This window comes from Anopheles cruzii, chromosome 2, assembly GCF_943734635.1.
Source record: "Anopheles cruzii chromosome 2, idAnoCruzAS_RS32_06, whole genome shotgun sequence".
In the NCBI taxonomy this organism is placed as follows: Eukaryota; Metazoa; Arthropoda; class Insecta; order Diptera; family Culicidae; genus Anopheles; species Anopheles cruzii.
In genome coordinates, this window is record NC_069144.1 from 37,580,133 (window position 1) to 37,603,707 (window position 23,575).

The window sequence follows — 23,575 nt, forward strand, 5'->3', positions numbered from 1 at the left end:
CCATCCGGTTGCACAGGGTGCACACCGGGTGTGGGTTGTATTTTTCTCGCTATTTTCCCAAATTAACCTCACTTTTCGTTTTGTTTTTGTGTCACTGCTTTTTTCTCGTTCACGATCGTGATCTCGGGCGCTCTCTCTCTCACTCTTTCTCACTCTCGCCGATGTCACCGGAGTTGTTCTGCGTCCTATTTCGTCCTGGCACTTTGTAGGGGAAAAAAAACAGGAAAACCTACAGATTCCGATTGGTGTGCCGCTCTATTTATCGGCTGTGTTGCGCGTATGTCGCCCAAGGTGCTTATTTATAGCGTACCACTCGCTCACCGACACCACATCCTCTCGGGTTTTGCTTCGTTCTGCGGTGTTTCGAATTTCTATTACTTTTAATTAACAAAATAAGCCGATAATCGGAGTAGTAACTGTCACCATCCACTGTACAATCGACGGGATTCGTATCCGATCACTCCGCTCGCGTGCTCGGGAGTGCACTTCCGGTTCGGTGTCACTAACGATTGCAAGTACAATTCTTGTCGATGAAGAACTGTGCCATAGGCACCGAGCAGGACCACTGTGCTTCCGGTGAGCCAAGCATCGGCAACCGGATCGGAACCGCTGGCAGTCGCAACCCCAACTGACGGGGGGTTGATATGCGCTGCGCTGTCACGGTACCGCCGTGCGTGCGTGATTGCGTGAATGAATTCAACGAGAGCGAGGCGCGCGCGCGCACTGCCCCCCCGGTCCACTGTATTGGTGTATTTCTCTTTCTTACATGTGTGTGTTATTACTTTCCTTGCTCGAATCGAGCCTGGCGTGTTTTCGAACAGCAAGAAAAAGAAAAAACCGTCTGCTCCGTTCGCATTGTTCTCAGTGGAGCCCGAAATTCATGTTCTTTCGTGTTTTGGTTCCAACGAAATCCTTGCTCTCAACGTAGACGATCTGTAAACTGTAAATGCGACGCCATAAATTAATGACCCATGTGAGCGAGTAATGGTTAGCAATGGTTAACATGGTTAGAGTAATGTTTTATCTTATTGTCGCAGATGTCTCTGTATTCCCTACGCAAACCAGGATCGAGTCAGGAGCCGGGACCATCCAAGCGGCGACCGGAAGCCGTTCCGAGCTCGAAGTGTCGATCGATCGAGAGTAGTCTTGATTTGCATCCAGCGACAGTGAACCAGAGGTGGCTATCAACGATAACGACCGATGAGTTTTCGACTCTGTCCCGTAGCAGGAGCGAGGCAGGATGGCGGAGGTGGTACGCCGTTTGACGCATGTCACGGCCAGATTATGTGCATACTGGGCCCAGATTATACTGGCATGCCCAGGGATGCCCGAACCGCGTTCCACGGATCGTGGGAAGTGGAGGAGCAGGACGTCTCTGTGTGCGATTCTGTGGCTCAGTTCATTGCTACACTATTGGTTAAAGCCAATGGTCGAAGACTAAAGGTGAAATCACGGACTGTGCTGGGAGATGCTGCCGCCCGATCAACAGTACAACAATCAAGCGAATACGGGTGCCAAAAATGCACCATTCCAGGAAAACGCCGTCGAAAATGCGTTTTCTTCTTCAACGAAAACGGAACACCATCACCACCGTGGACCCACCAACGCATTGCGTTGATAAAATATACGACGTAAGGATGAGCCCATGACTCCGTTGGTAAACATACCTCGCCTAGATTTGATTAAGGACGTGACTGATGGAAATGTACACGGCCTTCGAAAAGGGAATTAAAGATCCTCGGCTGTCGACAATTGTGCTGAAGAGGCAATAGGGAAAGTAAGAATCCTACATGAAAGGAGGGCAGCTGTCGGGCGAACATTAAAAGGCATATGGAAGACCCCCGCATATGCATACATCAGGGACGTGATAGGGATAATAATTGAATAATTGAATTGGGCCAGCAAAAGTTGTTCGAAAATTACTGCCGTCTACATTTGGCAATTGCGATATGCAAACGTGCCCGATGGGCAGACTACCGGAAAACAGCCAAGCAGCTATTACAAGACTTCGTAATAGAGCATAAGGCTACCATTTCACCAATGGTCACCTGCAAAACACACCATCTCCTGCATGAGGGTGGAGAGATTTGGGCCGCTGCCGTTGCTGTCCACGGATTCCTTAGTGTCCTAAAAGACATTGTTGACCTCACTAAGGACGGGTCGCCGGTGCAACATGTGGCAGCGGGAATGTGCACGTGTAAAGACTCGGACTGAGAATAATTATCCCGTAATATATCCCGGAGGACGTATGGTGAAAATCAGAAAACATTTCCTTTTGAAAGCCTCTGCCAATCCAGATAACGATCCAGATAGCAGAATTTTAGCACCGGGCTCGGACCAGGACGATACTGTGAGCCGCGGCATAGTGGTAAAGTTTATTTCAGTTAAAACGGGTGAGCCTTTTGTGGTGTACGGGAAACCCGTAACCAAACACCGCAGAAGTGGGAAACATCGTTTCAAAAATCCAATTGGGCTAGACGTGTGGACAACCAACGATAAAGAGGATCTCCAAGAGCCAAAAGAATACCGTGAGAGGTTTATCTATTATCCCTCATCGGTTTTTTGTATGCGCGCACATATTATTTGGTTCTAAAATGCTTAATTATATAAAACGGTTAGATGAAATTGTCTGAATTTCTCCAAAGTATATATATTTTGGTCATAGAATCGATACATTCCACCAACAAATTTGAGGCATGTGTAGTATTGTTCTGAGCAGAAATAGTTACGAATCGGTTTTTTGTGTATGCGTACGCATACACTCTCTTGCATCCGGCAGGCTGTTTCGTTAGTTGGCGTTCGGAAAACGTCGGCACGGACACGACTCGTGTCCCGCTCACGATTCTCGAGCAACGTTTTGGTCCGCTTGCAGCCTCCAATCTGCGGTAGGATTTGCTTTTGTTTATGGTCTGGCGGTGTGATCTTATCGCATCGACAGACAGCGAGACTACTCTTACTTGATTGATCTGTAGTCAACATCTATTTGCATTATTTGCAGCTTACCATTCTTAGGCTTTCTAATTGCCGTTTTGAGCTCCTAAACTTTCGAGTATTTTGAGCATTTTAAGAATTTGTAACGGTGGTTCTGTATCGTAGAGTGGAAATGTTTCAGTCCAAACGTGTATGAAATATTTCATCCTGTTAGTTGAACTTGTATACCGCGTTCCTCATCATTTTTGTATAAACAGTATATTAGAAAATATGTTTCAACACTAAATTGTTCTATAAGTGTTTCTTTTAAGTATTTTGTCTGTAAAAATTGTCCTTATTATTCGTCGTTGTTTCGATTTAAATCTGAGCCACCCTGTGTTGCTCGCGTTTTTGACAGCAGCCGGTTCGCAACGTCAAAACATCAAACTTTCTCGTGAAGCGACAAAAAAAAACAAAGTCAGCGACAGTTTTGTAAACAATCATCAATCAGTCTAATTTCGTTGACCTTTCGCAGCGTTTCAGGGCGATGTATATGCGGGTGATAAAGGACCCGTGAACAACACCTTTCGTTGCATTTGCTGGACCCCAATCGGTTCTGCTGCAGCGTCCAACGTAGGGTCCGGGTGCCGTCCATCTTAGTGACACAATGTCCCTATACAAAATACGGTACAATGATCCTGCGCTTTGTTCCGGCGCCTTTTTATTAGCTTCAATTAGTGGCCCCCTTTAACGGTGTTCGGCTCGTTACAGTGTCGCCGACTTGGACAACATCTTGGACCACGACGAAATTGATCTGAGTGCACTGCGGAACTTTTGCTTTAATGGTACGGCCACGCGACAATCTACGCCCACTAAGTGACTCATGGTACTGATAACGATTGCTCGTCAACTACACTCCAGGTATTCCGGACTGCAATGGCTACCGGGCGCTCTGCTGGAAGTTGCTGCTGGGCTACATCGGTCCGCGGAAGGCATCGTGGCCAACGAAGCTAGCGAAGCAGCGTGAATTGTACAGACAATTTTTAAGTGAGCAACGGCCCACCCGACCGACAAGATCGTGTGGATTGATTCTCCTTTTCCCTCATTCTGTGCTCCCAGAGGAAATGGTAATATCGCCGGGCGAGCAGGATGGCCCGGAGTGTATCGATCATCCGCTGAGCGATGGGCCGGAAAGTAACTGGAGCACGTTTTTCAAAGACAACGAAGTGCTGCTACAGATCGACAAGGACGTGCGGCGGCTCTGCCCGGACATTTCTTTCTTTCAGCAGGCGACTGAATTCCCCTGCGACTTGGTGCAAGAGCGGGAGCGTAAGCTGCACGTTCGCGTTGCACCGACCACACTCAGTTCGGCCAACGTGGAACGGAAAGGCGTTGGTATGACCAAGGTGAGAGACGGGTGCAAGGAACCCTACCTGCAATCGGTTTAACGCTAATCGATTAACAATTCTATTACCTACGGTGCCACTAACACATGTACTGACCCTCGTGACGTTGCCACAGCAAGTAGGTTTCGTTTGCGTCCTCTGGCTCTTCCGCGAGGTCTTATTCGTTTCACCGATTGTCCCGTTTGATAGATTAATCTCATCACCAAGCGTGCGACGGAGAGCTACGAAGCGATGGATGATGGCCAGGAAGCGCACTGGGAGGTGGTCGAGCGGATACTGTTCCTCTACGCCAAGCTTAACCCCGGCCAGGGTTACGTGCAGGGAATGAACGAAATCATCGGTCCCATCTACTACGTGTTCGCGTCCGATCCGACCCCCGAGTACCGCCGGTACGCCGAGGCGGACTGTTTCTTCTGCTTCACAGCGCTGATGGGCGAAATACGCGATTTTTTCATCAAAACGCTCGACGAGTCCGAGGGCGGCATCAAGGGAATGATGGCGAAGCTGTCGAATTTGTTGCACGAGCAGGACGCCGCCATTTGGCAGCGGTTGCGCGAGCAAGAGCTCTACCCGCAGTACTACAGCTTTCGCTGGCTCACGCTGCTGCTGTCGCAGGAGTTCCCACTGCCGGACGTGCTGCGCATCTGGGACTCGGTGTTTGCCGACGACAGGCGGTACGATTTTCTCATCAAAATCTGCTGCTCGATGATACTGTGAGTGGTACAGCTTCGTTCGCACCCTGCTGGCACCATAGTTACCGCTGTTGTCTCTCTCTCACTTTTAGCCTACTGCGGGAACAAATCCTGGAGAACGATTTCGCCAATAACGTTAAGCTGCTGCAAAACTTTCCACTCATGGACATCAATCTCGTGCTGCGAAAAGCGACCAGCCTCGACTAACGCGTGGTTTCAACTTCGTACAATGGACACAATTTTTTGATAAATTATTTTTTTTCATACGCAAATAGCAATAAACGGAAAGCACACCGTACACAACGAAGATGCGTGTACCTGGGACACGTGAACCGAACCGTATTGTACCATTCTTTTCTGGATGCGTTTTGATGGAATGAGACAATTCTCGGTGCTTCTGGTCGATTCGCAACAATTGTTTCTGCCGGCGCTGCGCCATTTAGCACATACGGCACTTGCTAGTATGTATATACGGTATATATATACGTTTTTATTATTTAGTTAGTTAGCCCTTGCGCTTACCGCACACAAGTAGGTACATAATTCTGTGTTTGCTTACTAATTTTAGCTTCCATATCTCCTTTTTGAAAGAATCAATATTAGAGTTCATATTATTTCAATAGTATTGCAACACTATACTAGTAATTAGTAAGTCTTTTAATTTTTTTTAAATCTTATTTCTTGCAATGTTCTCGATGGCGCACTTTGCTGCGGTTGTGTGTGTGACTTGGTTTTTGCTTTGCCCCGCAGGCTATTCCGTTCCGGTTTGGTTTCTATTTTGCCCACAATCATGCGTAGGTTGTAGTTTGGTTTTCTTTCTGTGGGCTCATTTTGTGTTGTTACGACAATATAACTACCGGCTGTCGGTGTGCTTTGTTGCGCAATCTGTAACACTAAAAATATATCTGTATCTCCTAGTTTTGTATATATCGCTCTTGCTTACGGTTCTAAAAATCTGTTCCTTGCTGCAACGGTTAGCCGTTAGCCCAGCATCGTCGCCCGACCGTGCCCTTTTGTGCCACGTGTGTGGCAATGAATGTTGGCTTCTTGAACGACCGGGCTGACATAGCGTCGTGTAGTTCATAGTTTAGTAATTCACGATAAGATTGTTCGCTACCAATATGTTCCATGTTGCTGTTTATATTCCCTACAGGATTTAGCATTGATGTATTAGATAGGATTGAGTTTAGCTTTCTGCTGCTGCTGCTGCTGCTGCTACTGCTGTCTCCATCACTCGTTCTCTACTGTACCGTGCCTGATAACAATCTTCGTAAAAGTATCAACAATCGTTTCATGGTTTGTTTGTCTTCGTCTTCGCTTTATCTTCCCGGTTGGCCGTTCACTCCGTTTTAGGTCCAATCGTTCCGTAGGTTCATCTCTCGTTCGTTCCACTCAATTTTGCTAACTAATCACTTGGCGTTTGTCTTTCCGTGCAATTCTTCAAAATATTACTTACAGGGTTAACGTGTCTCCCGCCGACCAACACTGGAATATAGAGATTTATTCTTATGCCACGAACGTACCTTGTAACCTATCCTACTTGCTGCGTAATGTAAGGGTAAACTTGGTTAACTTCATTTCATTCCACATTGTTTGATCCGCTTTGAACTGATTGCATGTACGAAGGTGTTTTCGAAGTGTTTTTTTGTCTTCCCGTTCGAAACCTAATAGATGGTTGGTGTGAATTTTTAATGCTCCTCTGCGAGTTGTGCGTGGTTCTGCACCCTGCCCCACGGCCTAAAGTGATCGGTTTCTAAAGTGAGCGTAGAGACTAATGGGTGGGATGTGTTTGTGCTTCGTGTTGGGGTTTTAGAGGGAAAGTTTCGGTTCGGTACGGTAGTTTTCTCCTGTTTTCTACATAATTCGGTTTCAACAACTGGGACACAGTGGAATTGACACTTTCACTAGAGAGACGTTCGGAGCCGAGAGGTTAGGGTTTCTTGTTTGATTAAATTGCTCGACTTTGGTGTGGTCGCTATCGTGTTTACGGATCTCGGTTGTGGCCTACGGTAGTGCGTTCTAAAAAGAGGAAAGGTTTTTGTTTTTCTTTATCGAAACGCTGAACAGGAATCTAAAGTCACTAGACTTAGTTTGAGCAAAAACGGTAAGGTCAAACGTTGATGGTGGTGGTTGGTATAAACGGTTACGTTTCTAAAATGTCGCCCTCCGCCCGGCGATAAGAACTTTCCATTCTGGTAGAGAGACTCTTTTGAACACCACCAAATTCGATTCGATCAGGTGTCGGTCATGCGTCGGCGCCGTCACTACAGACGATTTCGATTAGACGTGTCCGGCTTGTGGGACTGTGGGACAGTATATACCTTTATCCGGCCCATGTTTGATATCAGTTCTAGCACATTCAAAGACGTTGGAGATTCGTGTGGCCGTTTCGTAAACTGTGTAGTTCTCCCGCCGACAGGGGATCGATAAAAGGAGGTTTGGTAGTAAAATGGTAGCAATGGGGGATTAATAACATGCGCTTCAACTACAATATAATGGGGCGGCCCCGTTTAGTTCTGTCTACGGTTTCAAACATGATTCTAAAAAGAGATTGGACCAAAAATATAGCAGTCCCGGTAATTGGTGATAAACGGTGCCCTTTTATTCTTTTCTTTCTTCGATTACCTCGTTTACTAACGCCTGAATATATAGAGAATGTGGAAAGTGGGGTTATATTCGAAAGTTGAAAGTTGTTACGGTTCCTGTTGTTGATTTGATTTTTCCTTTGTTGCTTCTGCTCTACTTTCTATTCTATCAATAAAGTTGCTTAGGCTTACGCGCTACGAGCTCAAGTTTTTTCATAGATGTTGGCGTTTCGATCTGCTCACACCGCAGGTGGATGTATAAATTCCATTTTTACTAATTATGCTGAACAGTTTTTTGTTTATAATTTTCCTTCCGCTGCCGGTGCCGGCCACGTCTGAACGCCACGCGTTGTGGTTTTTAATGGTTACCGATAGAAATCTCACTTCTTCTGCCCCACAAGCAGCAGTGGCTAAGTTTAAGGTTTGATTACTTTCTAAATACCTAGTCCTTTCTAGTGCCATCGTGCGCGCGGAAGCAATACATGCTCGTGTGATGCGTGAATTTCGCTAGTTTTGATTTTGTTGACGATAGTTCCTCTGTCAACCGGTACCGGTGCTCGATAGATCCGCCATCGGCCTGTAGCGCCGAAACATACAGAAGATTCTCCAGAAGGTCTTCGTTTATGTGGCTATCTCCGTTCCGTTCTCCTCTGTTGTCGGACGACCACAAGCCGTTCCAATCCATCAAAGGAAACGATGCGCCCTTAACAATAAGGTGGCGAAAGGCTCGGAAGTGAGATACAAATCCTGAGCCTACCTTCGGGAGCCTTCGCACCTTTGGAACACCATTCGAGCACAACGGATCAATGCAAATGTAGGTTCCACCCGCCAGCCACTTTGCAAAATAGAGCCACCACTGACACGGACATTTTGTAGAATAAAGCACACGCGTGTGGCAGTAATATTCGGGTCGGGCCTTTTCGAGCCGGGGGGGCTCACCAAATTTATCTCAACACACTTCGAACGAAATCGTTACGGCCGTGTGTGTCAACCGAGGGAAAGCGCATTCGCCATTGCATCGGCTTGTCTTACAGTAAAATTAATAAATAATTTACAAACTAAGCTCCGACTGCACCAACCGGAAAGCAATATCAAAACGAAACGAACACTTTTTACCGGGGCCGTGGGCCAGCATTCAGCAGTTTTAGGAGGCCACACCGTATACCTCAGCTCTCGACTTCGCCATCACAAAATGGTCGTTATCTGAGACGAGCCAGATACGTAGCTGCCGCCATCGCCGATCAAGTTCTGCAGGTGCTGCTGCGGCAAATGGTGGTACTGCTGATAGTGTTGCTGCTGGTGTATGTGCTGATGGTGGTGGTGCTGGGAGTGCACGTGCGGCTGCTGATGCGTCGCGCCGGAAATGCACGTGATGCGCTCGGGAGTGATGTCCTCGAAGTCGCTGTTACTGTTGCTGATGGTGCGATGGTAGTGGTACGAGGTGGAGATGCGCTCCGTCCGCCGATCACCAGCTGCGCCACCCGCGACGCCACCACTGCCCGCGCTGCGTTGGCTCGAGGAATAGCTGGCCACCCGGCCTATCGAGCTGCGGTCTTTCGACGTGGCCGTGCCACCGGCGACGGTGCCGTGGTGATGGTGACCGGCCCCGGCCATACCTCCCGATTGCTAGGTGTGAGTGGAGTGCGAGTGGGCCACCGAGATGGAGGTGGTCATCGCGAACGGTCCCTCCTCCTTGCGGCGCTTGTCGAGCGAGTCGTACAGCGGGAACTCACAGCACAGGATAAACTTGAGGGCCCGCGGCACTTCGGAGTAGATGGCGGGCGGGATCGGGATGAGTGGCGACGTGCACGCCTTGTACTTCCGGTACTCGAGGTCACTGGAAGAGAGGCAGCAAGCGGCATTAAGAAACAGGCATTACAAGACCTCGTTTTTTTTTTTCAACCGATTACAAGAAAACACTTCAACATTAGCAACACTAACACGGTCACTTCGGTGGCCATTCGAACATTCGCTTCCGGGTCATTGCCATTCCAAGCGGTTCCATGAGTGCTCGCTAGCTGTCGGCTCACCGTTTATCGCCCTTTATCGCGGCTCCACTTCCGGCGACCGGCCAACGATTAGCGTGACCGAGACCGCGTGCCGTTACTGCGCGGCATAAAAACGACATTTACGGCGTTCGATTGGCGTCCGACACGCAACCGCACGTCCAAACAAAATGTCCGTTTAATGTCTATTGCTTTGCGCGTTTTTTTCGGTGCGGAATTCCTTTTCGGTCCTTCGTCGTCGCCGTCAATCGTGATGTACCTTGATTCGGTTTAGTTCCAAACGATTCCAACCGATTGTGTGTCGGCCAGAACGGCGCAGAACGAAAATGTGTCCTGATGCCGGAAGTGCCGGTTCTCGACGGCAATTAATTTAAATTCTTTCCCGCGGCCATTGTTGTTGGCGCCATCAAAATGGGGTTTCAATTATTGGCCCAGTTGCTCCGAGCGAGCGGCCGGATGGATTGGATGTTCGCCTAGTTTAGTTCATTATTATGCCGCGGCTTGGCTCGTGGATGACAAATTGAATTAATTTAACATTTCAACGGCCACCGATTGTCGTTCGATTCTTTGGAAGGGAGAACGCGTTTGGCGAAAAAATGACCACATAAATCGCTTGTCACAGTCGGGGGCTGTCGGGGGCAACAGTGACGGCGGTGAGGCCGGCGAGAACGGGTCGCAGACGGTTTGGCGCCTTCATTATCCCTTTTTTGGGGAGGCGAATTAATTTGTGTTGAGTTCGAAATTATCTGTTGACGCGGCGGGACGGCCCCCAAAACGGATAAGCATTCCGAAGGAACCTCCCTCGCCTACGTCACAAAACGCTTCGCCAACGCCTTGAATATTCAGCATCGAGGCGGTTTCATTTTGTGATGTCCATTTGGGGCGCCGTTCTTTTCGCTATGATCACCAAAAGCGTGGCCTTGAATGTTGTTTGGTGGGTCACTCGGAGGAGCGGGGAAAAAAGGAAGACATACTTACTCTCGGTACTTTTCGTCGGCCGAACGCTCCCGCACCGGGATGCCGGACAGAAAGAGGATAATGAGGGTCGTGAAGATCGGCGACATGATAGCGACCCACTCGATGCCCTCGATGACGTTCAACGAGATGACGAATATGCCCCACCAGATAACGATCTCCCCGAAGTAGTTCGGATGCCGGGACATCCTCCAGAGCCCTGAAATGGAACACGTGTTCGCAGAAAGAGAGAGATAGAGAGGCACTGATTAATGTGATGCCTAAATGTGATGGGTCAAAAGCGAAGGCAAAAGGATACTTCATTCGATCAAGGGCGAAGAAATTCGAACCCAACGAGCGTCCAATAATCGAGAGCACACGGAGTTAACTGACACTTTGGCCCCACCCGACCCGTACCGGGGATCCATGAGAGTTTGTCAAAAGGCGGATCTCTTCTGGGAGTCTTTTTAAAGCAGACCTATCTTGACTATCGCCGAAAGTTTTGTGCCGCGTGTGATCCGTGATACCGAAATAGGTGGCAGGCTTCGTTCGGGCCTGACACGCAGCGAAAGAGATAGCCCGGACACGGAGGGAGAAGGAGTGTATAAATTTGTGTAATGAAATACCGTGGAGCGCGAAGGCAATGTGCCATAAAATTCAATAAACGTCACACGGCCCACGTGCCATCGACGTGCTCGAATTGGCCGTTTGCCAGCGCCAGCGCAAGGTGCAAAGAAACGCAAGGCTCCAAACGGTGCCATTTTCGAGGATGGGGCTCGCTCTGTTTGGGGATGACAAAAAAATGGCGGTCCAATAATGTTATCTCAGTGTCGTATTTTGCTCGAAAACTTTCCGGGCCGCGGGGCGTCGACTTCGTCTTTCCGCTTCCTTTTTTATAAACTCGGTTCGGCCACATTGCTTTTTCTTCATTTTCGAAGCACGTCTATATCCTGCTTTTGGCGCGTGGCAATTAAGCAATAATCGTATTTAAAGTGACAGCCCGAATCAAACAAAGTTTGTTTCATGTGGTTTTCTTCAAGTTTTTTGTGGCAAACTTAAAGTCTTTAAAGTTTCACTATAGCCGCTCACAGTCCCGTAACAGAAGGCGACCGTGGTACGGGTAGTGGCCACTGGGGTGGCCAGTTTTCCGCTTTCCATTGTCCCGACGAAGGAGTGCTTCATTTTTACGTTTGGTGAATGAAATAGTTATTATGTGCCACTTGGGCATAACGTAACTGTTGTTGGCATCCGGTTTGCGCGTTCTCTAATGCGTTCCACCGAGGCGTTGCACGTGCCTGCAGTGCTTCACACACACACACACATACAATCGCGAGAGTGGCAGTGAAAGATGAGACGTCAAAAAGAAAGCAAAAAGGATCTCGGTGGGGTCGCTTCGCGCGTCGCTTCAGTGAATGTAATTTAACAAAACGAGTTTTGCGCCATGATCCTCGGGCCCTAGCTCTGGCTGTGTGTATGCTCATACGCGCCCACACTTCAAAAGAACGAGCTGCCGCCGCCGTCGCCGCAGCCGCCGGCCCGTCATTTAATTATCCTTTTTACCCGGAGGGTCCGGGCGCTGTCCCATTAGCGCGGTCGTTTCACACGCTCGAGTGGAAAATTAGATAGTTGAAAAATAAATAAATAAACGGGCCCCGAGCGACCGGGAAGGCCGGGTGGGACAGAGGGATCCTTACTTAGTGAAGGGCTCTTTGCGACGACTCAGCCGCTAGACGGCTGCTCTGCTTCGCCTGTTGCTGGAGGTCTGAGAAGATGCACTTTTCAATCCGAACATATGAAAAGGCAATGAAAGGCGGCAATTTTCTTCGACATAGAACTCAGTACCACGAAGTGCTGGACGAGTTTACTCCATTGTACCCAGAAGGAGGAAAAGAAGCGTTAAGTGTTTTTGCTTTTTGGTGTTGCGTTAAACGTTCAAAACAATTCATTCGACTCGAAGCTACCCGTCGAAGTAGCTGAGCCGGAGTGCCGCCGGCAAACATGTTCCAGTTTTGATTTATGCCCCTTCCCCACTGTCAGGACGAATTCTCGGTACCGCAAGGGTTTTCATGAAAGAATCGACCGATCACTGTCACCGACGGTCGCACTGAGGATGGTTTGTGTGGTCGCAAGCGATTCGCAGAAAGGATCCGGAATAAGAATGGTCCTATACTTTTTTTTTGCACCCATTCACAGGACCTGTTTTCGTGCTCTTTCTGCCCTTGTTACCCTTGACCTTTTTGCTACCGTTGCCGGAAGTGAACAGGGAATGGATCGGATGGTTCCACCTTGGCCGCCCGCACGTCATTGATCAGTTTCACCCATCAACAACAGGGCAGAAGACAAAAAAAGGCTGTACACACACACGCAGCAATTGTTGTCGGAAAAGGAGCTGAAGCTGACCTCAACGCCACGCCACAGTAATCCCCACTGACGTCACGGGAAGTGAATGATTTATTTCAGGCTAGGAACGTCCTCGCTGGCCTAGCTTCGCTGCTGGGGTGACGGCAACCGGTGGTGGCCAGCCAGCAGAAGGAGCCAAGGGATTGCTTTCTGACACTTGACATCCGAGCGAATTGGGTAACCGAATGCACGGGACAGCCTCTCTCGGCGGCGGCGGTGGTGGTGGTGGTGACATTTGCCCTTCACCGCAATTGCGAATTTACAGCCCAACCTAACACCGATCCGTGCTGGAACCGAAACGGCGGCGGGCGTGTTACACGATTGTGCAACCGCAACGCAGTGTTGTGCGTTCCACGCGAGACGTCAGGACGAAATGGAGACGCCTGGTCGGCCGTGGAGACGCCTGGTTACTCACGACGACGACGACGACAGCTAACAATTATTCACTGGGCTTAGGTTGCGTCACATTCCGGAAGCCGGAAGTCAGCGTGGAGTGCACATTAACACTCTTATGTATCGTGTCATCGCCCGTACACTGCGGTGGAGGAAAGGGCCAATTTGTATGGATTATCGTCGTTCGCGTAAAACGATACGATACATCTTCGAACCTTCGAGAGTCTGCCGGCCTCGGAAGTTTACGTTGCGGCAGCCGGGTGGGACCAATTTCAGGGCATTATTAATGCAATAATTAGTTTCCACCACCGGCCCCGGGGTGGGTGTGGTGCACGAGCGTGTGATTGACTGCACACACCAGCACCCAGCCCTTGACGCGCGGCAATTTAATAATAAAATGTTTCGAGCACGCAAAATGACGCGCGGCACCACAAAACCGTGACACGCGGCACACGTGGTACGTGATCGTGAAAACATCGAAACTCAATTACGGTGTCAGTCGCCGCGAGATGGATGGATGGCTACTTGAGTGGTGACCGGTGCCGCAGGGGTCCGGCGTCCGGCAGCGTTTGTTTACTATGATGCGAATAATTAATGGCCAATCAGTAAGCTATACGGACTGAAAATGATTTGTTTCGCAAATTTGCCATTCTCTCGAGGTGTTGTTGTGGCTCAATAATGGAATTTCGAAATATTACCCAGGATAGAGCCATAGAAAGCCTGTGAGAGTGAATCACTGTAGCCCAAAAAAACTACCCTTTTGTTAATTCTAGTAGGTTTTATTTACTTTGTGTGAATTCATAGAAAACAAAATAAATTATGAACTATGAATATTAGTAAATCTTACTATTTTACTGTACGATGATTGAACTAATAATAATCAAACTACAGCTTGCATTTCTTTAAATGAGCAATTTCATATTCTCTTTTTTTATAAAAACTGCACAAAGACCGAAAATGGCAAGTAATATGGTTTGAAAGGAAAGGATGGACAGCTGCAACCTAAATGCCAAGAATACTTTACCTTTCACTACACTTTTGAATGATTTACGTTAATAAGATGAAAAGAACTCACAAAGAACTATAAAACATTTACATATAGAGTGTTCCATCACTATCCAATTATTTAAATGTTGAATAACTCCGCTATTTGTCAGTCGATTTTGACAAGTGTACAATTTTTTTAGGTTATAGAATGCCGTTTATTGATAATTTACTCGAAATACAACATCGATCAAATGACCGCCTCCATTAGACACACAAAAAGCCGCCCTTTTTAGGGCCTTTTCGTTGGTTTTTACAACATTTCGGGCGTAATAGCACCAATTTCCGCTGTGATGTTAGCTTTCAGTTCTTCAATGGTCGTCGGTTGTCTGGCACCTAAGTCTTCAAAAAGCCCCACAAAAAGAAGTCAGAAGAAATTGCGCAACAATTAGCGCGCACAGTTTTCAAACTTGTTCTAATTGAAAGATTATTTTCAATGTAGAGCGCTACAATTTCTGTCCGCTGTTTTACCGTAGATTGATCCATTACTAAAATGGCATACATTGACGTTTAAGAATTTGACTAATTGATCAAAATCGACTACAAAATGGCGGAGTTATTTAACATTTTAATCTTTGGATCATGATGGAAAACCTTGTATAAGAGACATGTGTATAGTAAGAGACATGTCGAAGAACGAAGTATTTGACTACGGAATGCTAGAGGGTCTGAGCCTGATGGCGTCTACAGGAATAATGATCCAAATTACTCTTATCTTATTAGATTAATTATTTTCATCCAAACAATTTTCATGATCACTCGCTTCTAATCTCGAAAAATATTATTAAAGAAGCTCAACGAACCCCTCGTTAGTTCAAATAAACAAGACATAAAAATAACGCGTAAATTTTATCGTTAACCACCGCAGCGTATGATTATTCAGTGTTTGGTGATCCAGATTTTTCTGTAGCAGTTTGGCCCCTCGTTTTGCGGCCTTAAACCAAACAACTGCCCGGATTTCCATCACACGACCAAGGTAAATATTATGGCACATCACTGGCTAATTAGGATTTTTTTTTTTGTTCCCCAGCTTCGGTCGCACCCGGCGGAAGCGAGATTCACGCCGCACGCCGTAAACCGGCGGACGACACTTTTGGCTAGCCAGTAGCCCGCCCGCCACCAACATTAAATGAACGTTATTTTCGATCGTTTCCCGTTTCAATCGAATCCCCATCGGAACAAACGAGCGAAAGTAAACACCGGCGTTCTGATCCATTTATCACCAGGTTTCGGGATCGGAATCCCAACGGTCCCGGTTCGCAGCGGATGATATACGACACGAACGATGGTCCGCACTGGCCCGGGGGTGTGGGGCATCAGGACAGACCGCCATCGTGTTCGGTGGTCAAAAACATGGCCCCTCAAAGCAGCTGGCGTACAAATTCCCCACGGGAGAAAAAGAAAAAAAATGGAAACGAACAAGAAAAACGTTTTGATTCCAATCGCGAGCGGCACGGAACCGAAACCAGATGTTCCGAATCGTCCCGAGACGGCCACCTTGTACGCCACGTTGGCATCATGCCCACCGTGCGGCCGACGGACAGTGTTTTCCGCTTGCCCGTTCGTGAAATGCATTTCGGAATTGGATGCATTCCGGCCCGGGGGTTGCTGGGTTGCGGAGTGCAGCGGGGTCGATTCGCAATGGACACACACGACGCGACGTGATCCGATTAGTGTAGGAAATTCGGCCGGCCGCCGGCAGGACACGTGTTGTTCACGGGGCAGCTCATATTGCATCATAACCGGGCTGGGGTTTTGGGACGGCAGGCTCTGGCCATTTATCGAGTGCTTTCCGGTTGATGGATTGCACCGTAAACGGTTTCTATTTACACCGAAACAAATCGTCGTCGGTCGGTATCGGACACGAGTCGAATGCACCGAGCATATGGACGGGGGCCCATAAATCATAGAATCCATCGTCCGAATGGCTTCAAATTTATGTAATGGCCTCAGAGCGGGTATGTGTGCGAGGGGTTTCTAATTGGTTGCCTAACTGTGGCGCGTCAGCTTAAGAACGTTGCTGGCGGCCAACCGCCGTTTGCCGAACCCTTTTATTTCAATTAAGACCTCAAGCGGGCTCTAATGGCTTCCGGGAGGGGGCTGGACTTGGCTCGGTGCTTGGTTCTTAACGAAAATCGAAAAACGAAGCAGTAATTGCATTGCGCACCTTCGATTGGAATCCGAGTTGGTTGGTGTTCCATCGAACCCAATCTCCCGGGCTACGGGCCGGCTTCGTTGGCAGCTTTTAATGCAATTTCCAGCGGCCATTGCGTGCACGGGAGGAAATGGGAAACGGAGCACTTTATAATAGTCGGCAGCCTGCGTCGCTATCAACCATCACTTAAAATTCCCATTACCGTAATGATGTTGGTCGCGATCGCGTACAGCTCCCCTGTCTCGCGGTTACTCCTTCGTGTCCTTCGCTTTTAATGCACCGATGTGTTTGTTGTTTTGCGATGGCTTTTGTTGTGCCCCGTTCACTGTTCTGCCGTACGCTTTGAGCCGTCCTTTGAGTTCGGCAGGCTAGGGATGTGAGAACTGAAACACATTACATAGTAACGTGGCCGGGAGCTGGGGCGCTTAAATTGTTTGCCAACATTAAATACGCTCTAGCAGAACGAAACACATTTTCCCATTGTAGAGGAGGTTTGGCCTATTGTACAGCACTTTCTAAAGGACTTCGAGTTACTTCCAAGGAGCTGGCTCCTGGAGGGTTGCATTAGTTGGGAGCTCTATTAGAGGAACGCGAAAATCCAAATTATGTGCAGCTTTCGGATTATTAATTGTCAATTGAAACATCAAACGAATCCGGCAAATAAAGCTTCTTAACACACCCTAAGCTGTCACCTTTTGTCCTCCTCCAGTTTTAAATAGAAGTTAGATCCCAGATCAAAACAAAACCATTTAAATACATGCATATCCCGACGGATTCTAGAGCCTGATTCCGATTCCAACGGATTGTGGTACGATGAGTCAACTATTTGTTGTTAGATACCTCACCGGAGCACTAGTCAAATACTGGCCCGGTGCTGTGGTCTCCACGAAGTCCACCGGCTAGTTCGGTCGGCTCGCTGTCTCGTCCCGATCGACATTATCCTCTTCGTTAAATCTCTAAACTTGCTCGTTAGTGTCAACTTCGGGTCGATAAGCTTCTTAAGCTGCTGCCGCTGCTGCTGCAAGGAGCCGGGAGCTATGGGCCATCGAACGTAAACTATCGCACGTACGCCGTACGTCCTCCTCCCGAGACTCCACTCGGCCACTTTGCCAAAGCGCCAAAGGTCGAGTATTGGTTGCACGTAAGCCCCGACCGCGGCTTCCCATCACTTGACGTGCTTCACATGTTGGCTTTTAAATTGATTTGTTGATCTATCGACATGCGAAGAAGAGGACAGCGCGTGGCTCTCTGGTGACATCACGCCCGTGGCACGCCCGGCGATCGATTGATTCGTTGTTGCGCCACGGAACTACCGGTGGCCAGAAGTTTTCCTTTTTTGCATCGATCAACCGAGCAGGAGTCTTCTTTTATTTTGGTTCACCGCTTAGCCCCCTTAGCGAATAGACTTACAAAACACTTGCCACGTGTTGTTTTTTACGTGCGCCTCCGCGCTGGCAAAGTAATCGCGGTTGCGATATTGATTGATACACATTTGATTGACTCCTTCGTTCGTTTGCTGGTGCTAGCAAATAATTTATCAATTTAATTCCCTCTAGCTTGGGTAAACACATTTGGTTTCGTGCATACGAAACGGTTTTCCTGCTCTTTTTTTCGCCTGCTTTGTCTGTCGCCCAATCTTCCGCAGGCACGCAAAGTCACTCGCAAAAGCCCAGGATCCGTTTGTCGGGACCGCGGGCGACACATTCGTATCACGGCCGTCACCGGTAATCCGATTAGTATGCGAAATGGCACCGGAATGGTAAATATTGATCCACCAGAAACAGCCGGCAAAAAGATCTAATAAAATATCATCTAAATACGACCAACCGAAGCGTCCGCATCAGCCAGCCGCCTCCCCGGTGGGGGTTGACGGTGCCAACCCTTGGGCTGTGGGCCATAAAGTAAGCATCGGGGACCAGCATTACGGACCGCTGATATTTGTGCCCGCACCGCCCGATGTTTGTTTCGCTTGTCGCCGGAACGGAAGGCTTCCGTGCACGGTACGGCACAGCGTGATGGGATATTTCGACTTCGGTAGGTGGGCTCGGTTCGCTCGGTTAAAGCCCAGGATTTATGCACCATCCGTTGACGAGACCGAAGGCATCCTTTTCGGGTTGCCGCTTCTTCTTCCGCTGCTGGTCGGTGAGCTTAGGTGTGTCGTTAAGATCATCCCGCCCGGGATTCGGGCGCTCAGAAGGTTTGATAGTGAGGCGCCTCCAATTATGTGGCAGTATTGGGGGCACCTGCACGTAGGACTCGTTCGAAACAGTGATGTCGTATTATCGCCGACCATGGCAAGTGTCGCTGGGATGCTGAACATCGGTTCACGTCATGTCTTCCGTGCTTCACTGATCAAAACACGGCTAGCAGATCTCGTTTCTACGAAGGCTGATTGCGGTTTGTTAAAACTCAAGATGGAGTTCGTGCCAGTCCCTGGGCGTGTAGCGAGATGGAGCTGTCATTGGGAACTTTGTAACGAAGTTTTAAGTTTTCGTTTTTTCCTACCGTTTAATGGCCGACATGCCGACTCCTTTCATTTCGGTGAACTACCGACGGAGGTAACCGTATATCAAAATGAATAAACAGAAAACGATAAAACTGTACTACATCAGTAATTTGAAAATAAGTAAAATATCAGAAGAAATATGCGATGTAATACGTTTTCACTGTAAATGTCAAAACTGTTGCCGAAGCTGCCGAAAAATGTGTGCAATTCAAGGTGAACGCCAAAGCCACGTTGGCTTGATTTGCTTCCGGAAATTGATCCATGGAAAATGATCGATTTTTGAGGTGCCACATGAACCCTGTTAGTAATTAAAAATTTGGCCTTTGAAATCACTTTGCCAATTATCGATAAATAATAGAAGTTCTGCAACGATTGAATGTAATGTAGCTACTCGTAAAATAGCAAAAGGTCGCAGATAGTAACGGACAATAAGTAATCGATTAAAATTGATTTTCAGCAAAACATGAGATTGGGGAAAAAGTAATCCATAATTTTTGGGTGAAATACAAAACATTATTTAAAATATTTTTGATGGTCCGATTTACGTCAAATATGCATCGTTTTGTTGGAAATGTTGTTGCCTTTTTGAAAGTAGCTTAATAACGCGTGTCTTGTAGAAGTTTTGGTCGTTATTGGCGAAAAACTCGAGCAATCTATTTTCATAGTGAAAAAGGTGACAATCGATTGGTGCAAGGTCCGCACTATATGGTAGATGCATTAAAACATCTCAATCAAGCTTCCGGACTTTCTGCCGCGTCACTACTATAGACGTGCGTGACATTTCGTTATTCTAATGGAACACAACACCGCTTCTGTTGGTCAATTGTGGCCGGTTCTGGTCAGTCACTAGCTTCAAACGGTGCAGAAGTGGGCAGTGGAGATCTAAATTTAGTGATTGGCCACACGGAAGCAACTCTTAATAAACGATTCCTTTCAAGTATTTCTATATTGTCGTATGTATCTAACCTGCCATCTCTGGTATCGATCCGTTTAAGAAATGGGTCGATTTCGTTCCGTTTGGCAACAACTTTATAGATGGAAATTTGATACATTACGTTTTTGTGTTAATTGGCTCCCAAACATCGAGCTTCTTTGTGAATCCAGCTTTGCGCAAATGGCTTAAAACTGTTTGATGGTTATTCTTTAGCTCTTGGTCGATACTCTGACTACTAACATGCCGATCAACTTTGATTATTTCTGTGGTTTCATCGACATTTTCGACGACGGGTGTACCTGTACAAGGTGCATCTTTAACATCAAAAATAACTGAAACAGGTCGAAGAAACCAAAATTGCACGTAACTAGGTGTCAGGGTATCGGCACCATAAACACCATGCATAATTCCTGCAGCCTACAGCCACCCTGTAACTCACTTTAACACTCTGTAATACTTTTTTTTGTCAACTAGACTTCGTTGCCCATTATCAAATTTATACTAATAAATAAATAAAACGACTCACAAACGAATGGAACAAACAAAAAAAACAGTGGAAGCATTTTTTTAAGTGTAAAGTATCAGCTTTAAAACGAGCATAAACTCGAATCTGTACGAGATATCGTTCGCTAAAGGCATCTACCGAGAAAACAATGGATTAATTTTTGCCCAACCTTATAATATTTTTGTTTTAGAAACTCCAAATTCTTCAAATTGTTCAAATTAAATTATTATATTCAAATTATTAACAAAAAAATCAATCAAAAACGACCTTACAACGACGGCTGCGTTCAGCACGTGCCCACGATGCTCGATGGAGCAATGATGGCTCGATGGCTCGAATTAAATTGATCGATTGCGTGTGGCCGAAATGAAATGCCCAAAATACACACTCATCAGTCAACTGTGAGCGACACACGACGTGCGACGTGTCCCGTTGGGCCCCTCACTGGTAGTTCATTTTGCAAATTGGTCACATTTGCCCATTTCCGGGCGCGCGAAAATTGGCGTACGCGCTGCGCTATGTGCGTGTGCCCCCCGGCAAAGCGGCCCCCCGGGCCGGGGGCCGCTGGGGCACGGGGGGGGGCCCCCCCCCCCCCCGGTGTTCCCTCTTTCCGTTACTCAAATAACCATTTGCCGGAGCATTGAACGGTGTTGAATGTTATTAAAATTCACGCACATTTCGTGTCACGCCGAGCGGCGCGAGCACAACCCGACCGAACGACAGTAATGCCGTAATAAAATAAAGCACCCTTCAACACACCAGTCACTTCGGCCCGGATCCGAAGCCCGGATGAACGATGGGCCGGGTGAAATGTGACGAAACTTTAAAACATTAATCGTCCTCGCCGGAACGCCTCCGTCCGTACGGTCGGGCAACGACGTAGTGACGGACGACTCGACGACCCGACGACGTTATGATGCACGGAGGTCGTGTTCGCGGGCAAAGAAGTACTTCTTAAGCTCCCCGCCGGGAGGCTAGAAGGACTAGAGCCGCCTTTAGGTCCCGACTGGGCCAGATCCATCGACCGCAGGCCGCCATTGGCATGCTAATGCTGTGGATGGTTTCGTGTGGAACTATGTCCTGCGTGACGCGACCAACCCATTGAGGCGCCGAATCGTGAGGGTAATATGTTAAAATTTGTCAAAAATCGCCTCGCGTTTGATGAGCGTGACCTGAACCGCTAAGAGTCGTTTGGCGAGCAACGTGCTGTGCATAGTCCCGCTGTTAATAGGACGAGCCTCTGCGAGAACACCGTCGGCCCATGTAGCAGAAGGAGCAGACTGTGTGGAAGAAAGTGAGCTTTTAATATCCCCATCAGAGCCCGGCACTAACTCCGATCGACGGCTGCACTCATTTGGTGTTTTTCCTCGACAAGTGCTATCGTCCTTCGGTGCTATGCGCCACCATGGAAGCTTATGGTTATGGCCAAGAAGATTAATGTCCCCACCAGGAGAAATAGAGAGCGGGCGAAAGACAAAGGAGAGAGAGAGAGAGAGATCGAAAAAAATGGGAAGAGACAGAAAGGCAACCAGTGACAGCTCGAAGGACATTGGAGCCGGAGACGGTAACTGAAAGCGCTTGCCACGCAGGACACGGCGTGCAACATTAAACCGAAGGTCACACGGAAGAACCTCAACCATGTCCGTGCAGAGTAATGGACGCTATTAAGGGTGTACTCAAGCGTCGATCCCTCCCCCCCAGAATGTCCTTGGCGTAGCGGGTGCGATAAGTTGACGGAGTCACCAGACGTCGACCGACATCGCCATCACCATCATCATCATCTGCCAGCGCAGCGCTGGAGCATAAAAAGCGTGGCCCGAGATTAGGCGACCCGCGCCCGTCCAACCGCAAGGTTTCATTTAATTTCTTTCGAAACTTCCCTAGAAGGGTCGAAGGGAAAACTGGAAAAGAAGGGATTTGCGATCGCGCGCACTTACCGTCGTTGCAGAACTTGCCCTGATTGATCGGGTCCTGGCGGAAGGAGAACTTCTGCAGATCGGCGTACGTTTCCGCCAGCAGGCCCGTGATGAACATGCCGGTCCCGGCCGAGTCGAGGGTCGTCATCGTTTTCGGTGCTTTCGGGAACGAGTGACGGGGCGAGTTGATGATGATGACGGGCAGCGACACGACAAACACCCACACGGCCTGCCGGGAGACACAGAGAAAGAGAGAGAGAGAGAGAGAGAGCATTAACGGGGATGATGGGCAGAACGGAAGCTGTTCCATGGAGTATTCGTGGCGACGCAGGCGTCATTAGCGTTAATTAGTTTGAAATTCGCCACTTCGCGGGAGCCGTTCGATGGAAAGCGTTATGATTTACGTCGTGCGTTGAAAAAGAAAATGAATTTCACACAAACCGAACGGCCGTAAGTCAACCGACAAATGTGTTGCAAACCTCAGACACTCTCTTTCGCGGACCGGAAATCCCCGGATAAACGATTGATTGCTGCCAAGACCCGGAACATGATCAAATTGTTCGTTCGCTCGTCGCTCGATTCCAAAAGCTGCGGAGAAAGTTCTTAAAATTGGCCCATGGAAACTTTCCACAAGCTGGGCGCGAAGTGTTTCGGATTCGGCAAATGGGGTGCGGGTCTGTTTCGCATCATAATTGACAACCATCATTAGGTGCAGCGCCGGAATCGTAACATAACGCTCAGGTGTTTCGATTCCTCTTTCTTTAATGGAAGAAGCAGAAACTTTTTGGCCCCGTTATTGGCTAGATAAATTGCGGGTTTATTGAAGTTTCGAACGTTTTCACTGGAATGGTGCGATCGGAAGGTTAAAATATGGTACAATCATTTGCAATGTGTATAAAAGAATATAAACTGCTACGAATTAGTTAAAAGCCAAACCAAACGAGAGCAAAATTTGTCACAAACACAACCTCACAGTTAAATAGTTCGGTAATAGAGCTAATAGAACAGACTTGGTTATTTATGTGTAATAAAATAACTTGTTTTTCCATATGTTTTCACATTTGAAATGCAAAATTAAGGCTGAACAACACAGGGTGAAGAATTCACATGACATTTTGCTGTTTTCAGCTTAGCAAAAACTTCCAAATATTAACAACTAACTGATAAAG

At 47.9% G+C, this 23,575-nt stretch overlaps 2 protein-coding genes across 2 annotated transcripts in view; one reads left to right on the forward strand and one right to left on the reverse strand.

The window, feature by feature from the left end:
• The first annotated feature begins 3,449 nt into the window (after nt 1-3,449).
• Nucleotides 3,450-5,324, forward strand: LOC128267438 (TBC1 domain family member 13). The gene is made up of 6 exons (XM_053004270.1): nt 3,450-3,597; nt 3,682-3,755; nt 3,832-3,957; nt 4,030-4,316; nt 4,506-5,029; nt 5,101-5,324. Exons 1-6 carry the CDS (start codon nt 3,578-3,580, stop codon nt 5,213-5,215), a joined length of 1,146 nt encoding a protein of 381 aa, XP_052860230.1. The 5' UTR covers nt 3,450-3,577; the 3' UTR covers nt 5,216-5,324.
• A 3,895-nt stretch (nt 5,325-9,219) lies between these two features.
• LOC128268167 (uncharacterized) overlaps nt 9,220-23,575 on the reverse strand; it is a 34,667-nt gene continuing 20,311 nt past the window's right edge. The window contains exons 3-5 of the mRNA XM_053005193.1: nt 22,428-22,635; nt 10,578-10,773; nt 9,220-9,430 (exon numbers count right to left, since the gene is read on the reverse strand). Of these exons, the coding sequence (XP_052861153.1) occupies nt 9,220-9,430; nt 10,578-10,773; nt 22,428-22,635 (615 nt within the window). The remainder of the gene's footprint in view (nt 9,431-10,577; nt 10,774-22,427; nt 22,636-23,575) is intronic.

What these genes read in the sequence shown, in the direction of transcription:
- LOC128267438 (XM_053004270.1), top strand. Translation starts at nt 3,578, where the DNA reads ATGTCCCTATACAAAATACG. An exon ending in ATGTCCCTATACAAAATACG is followed by an intron (nt 3,598 to 3,681) that starts GTACAATGATCC and finishes GGCTCGTTACAG; the next exon opens with TGTCGCCGACTTGGACAACA. An exon ending in ATCTGCTGCTCGATGATACT is followed by an intron (nt 5,030 to 5,100) that starts GTGAGTGGTACA and finishes TCTCACTTTTAG; the next exon opens with CCTACTGCGGGAACAAATCC.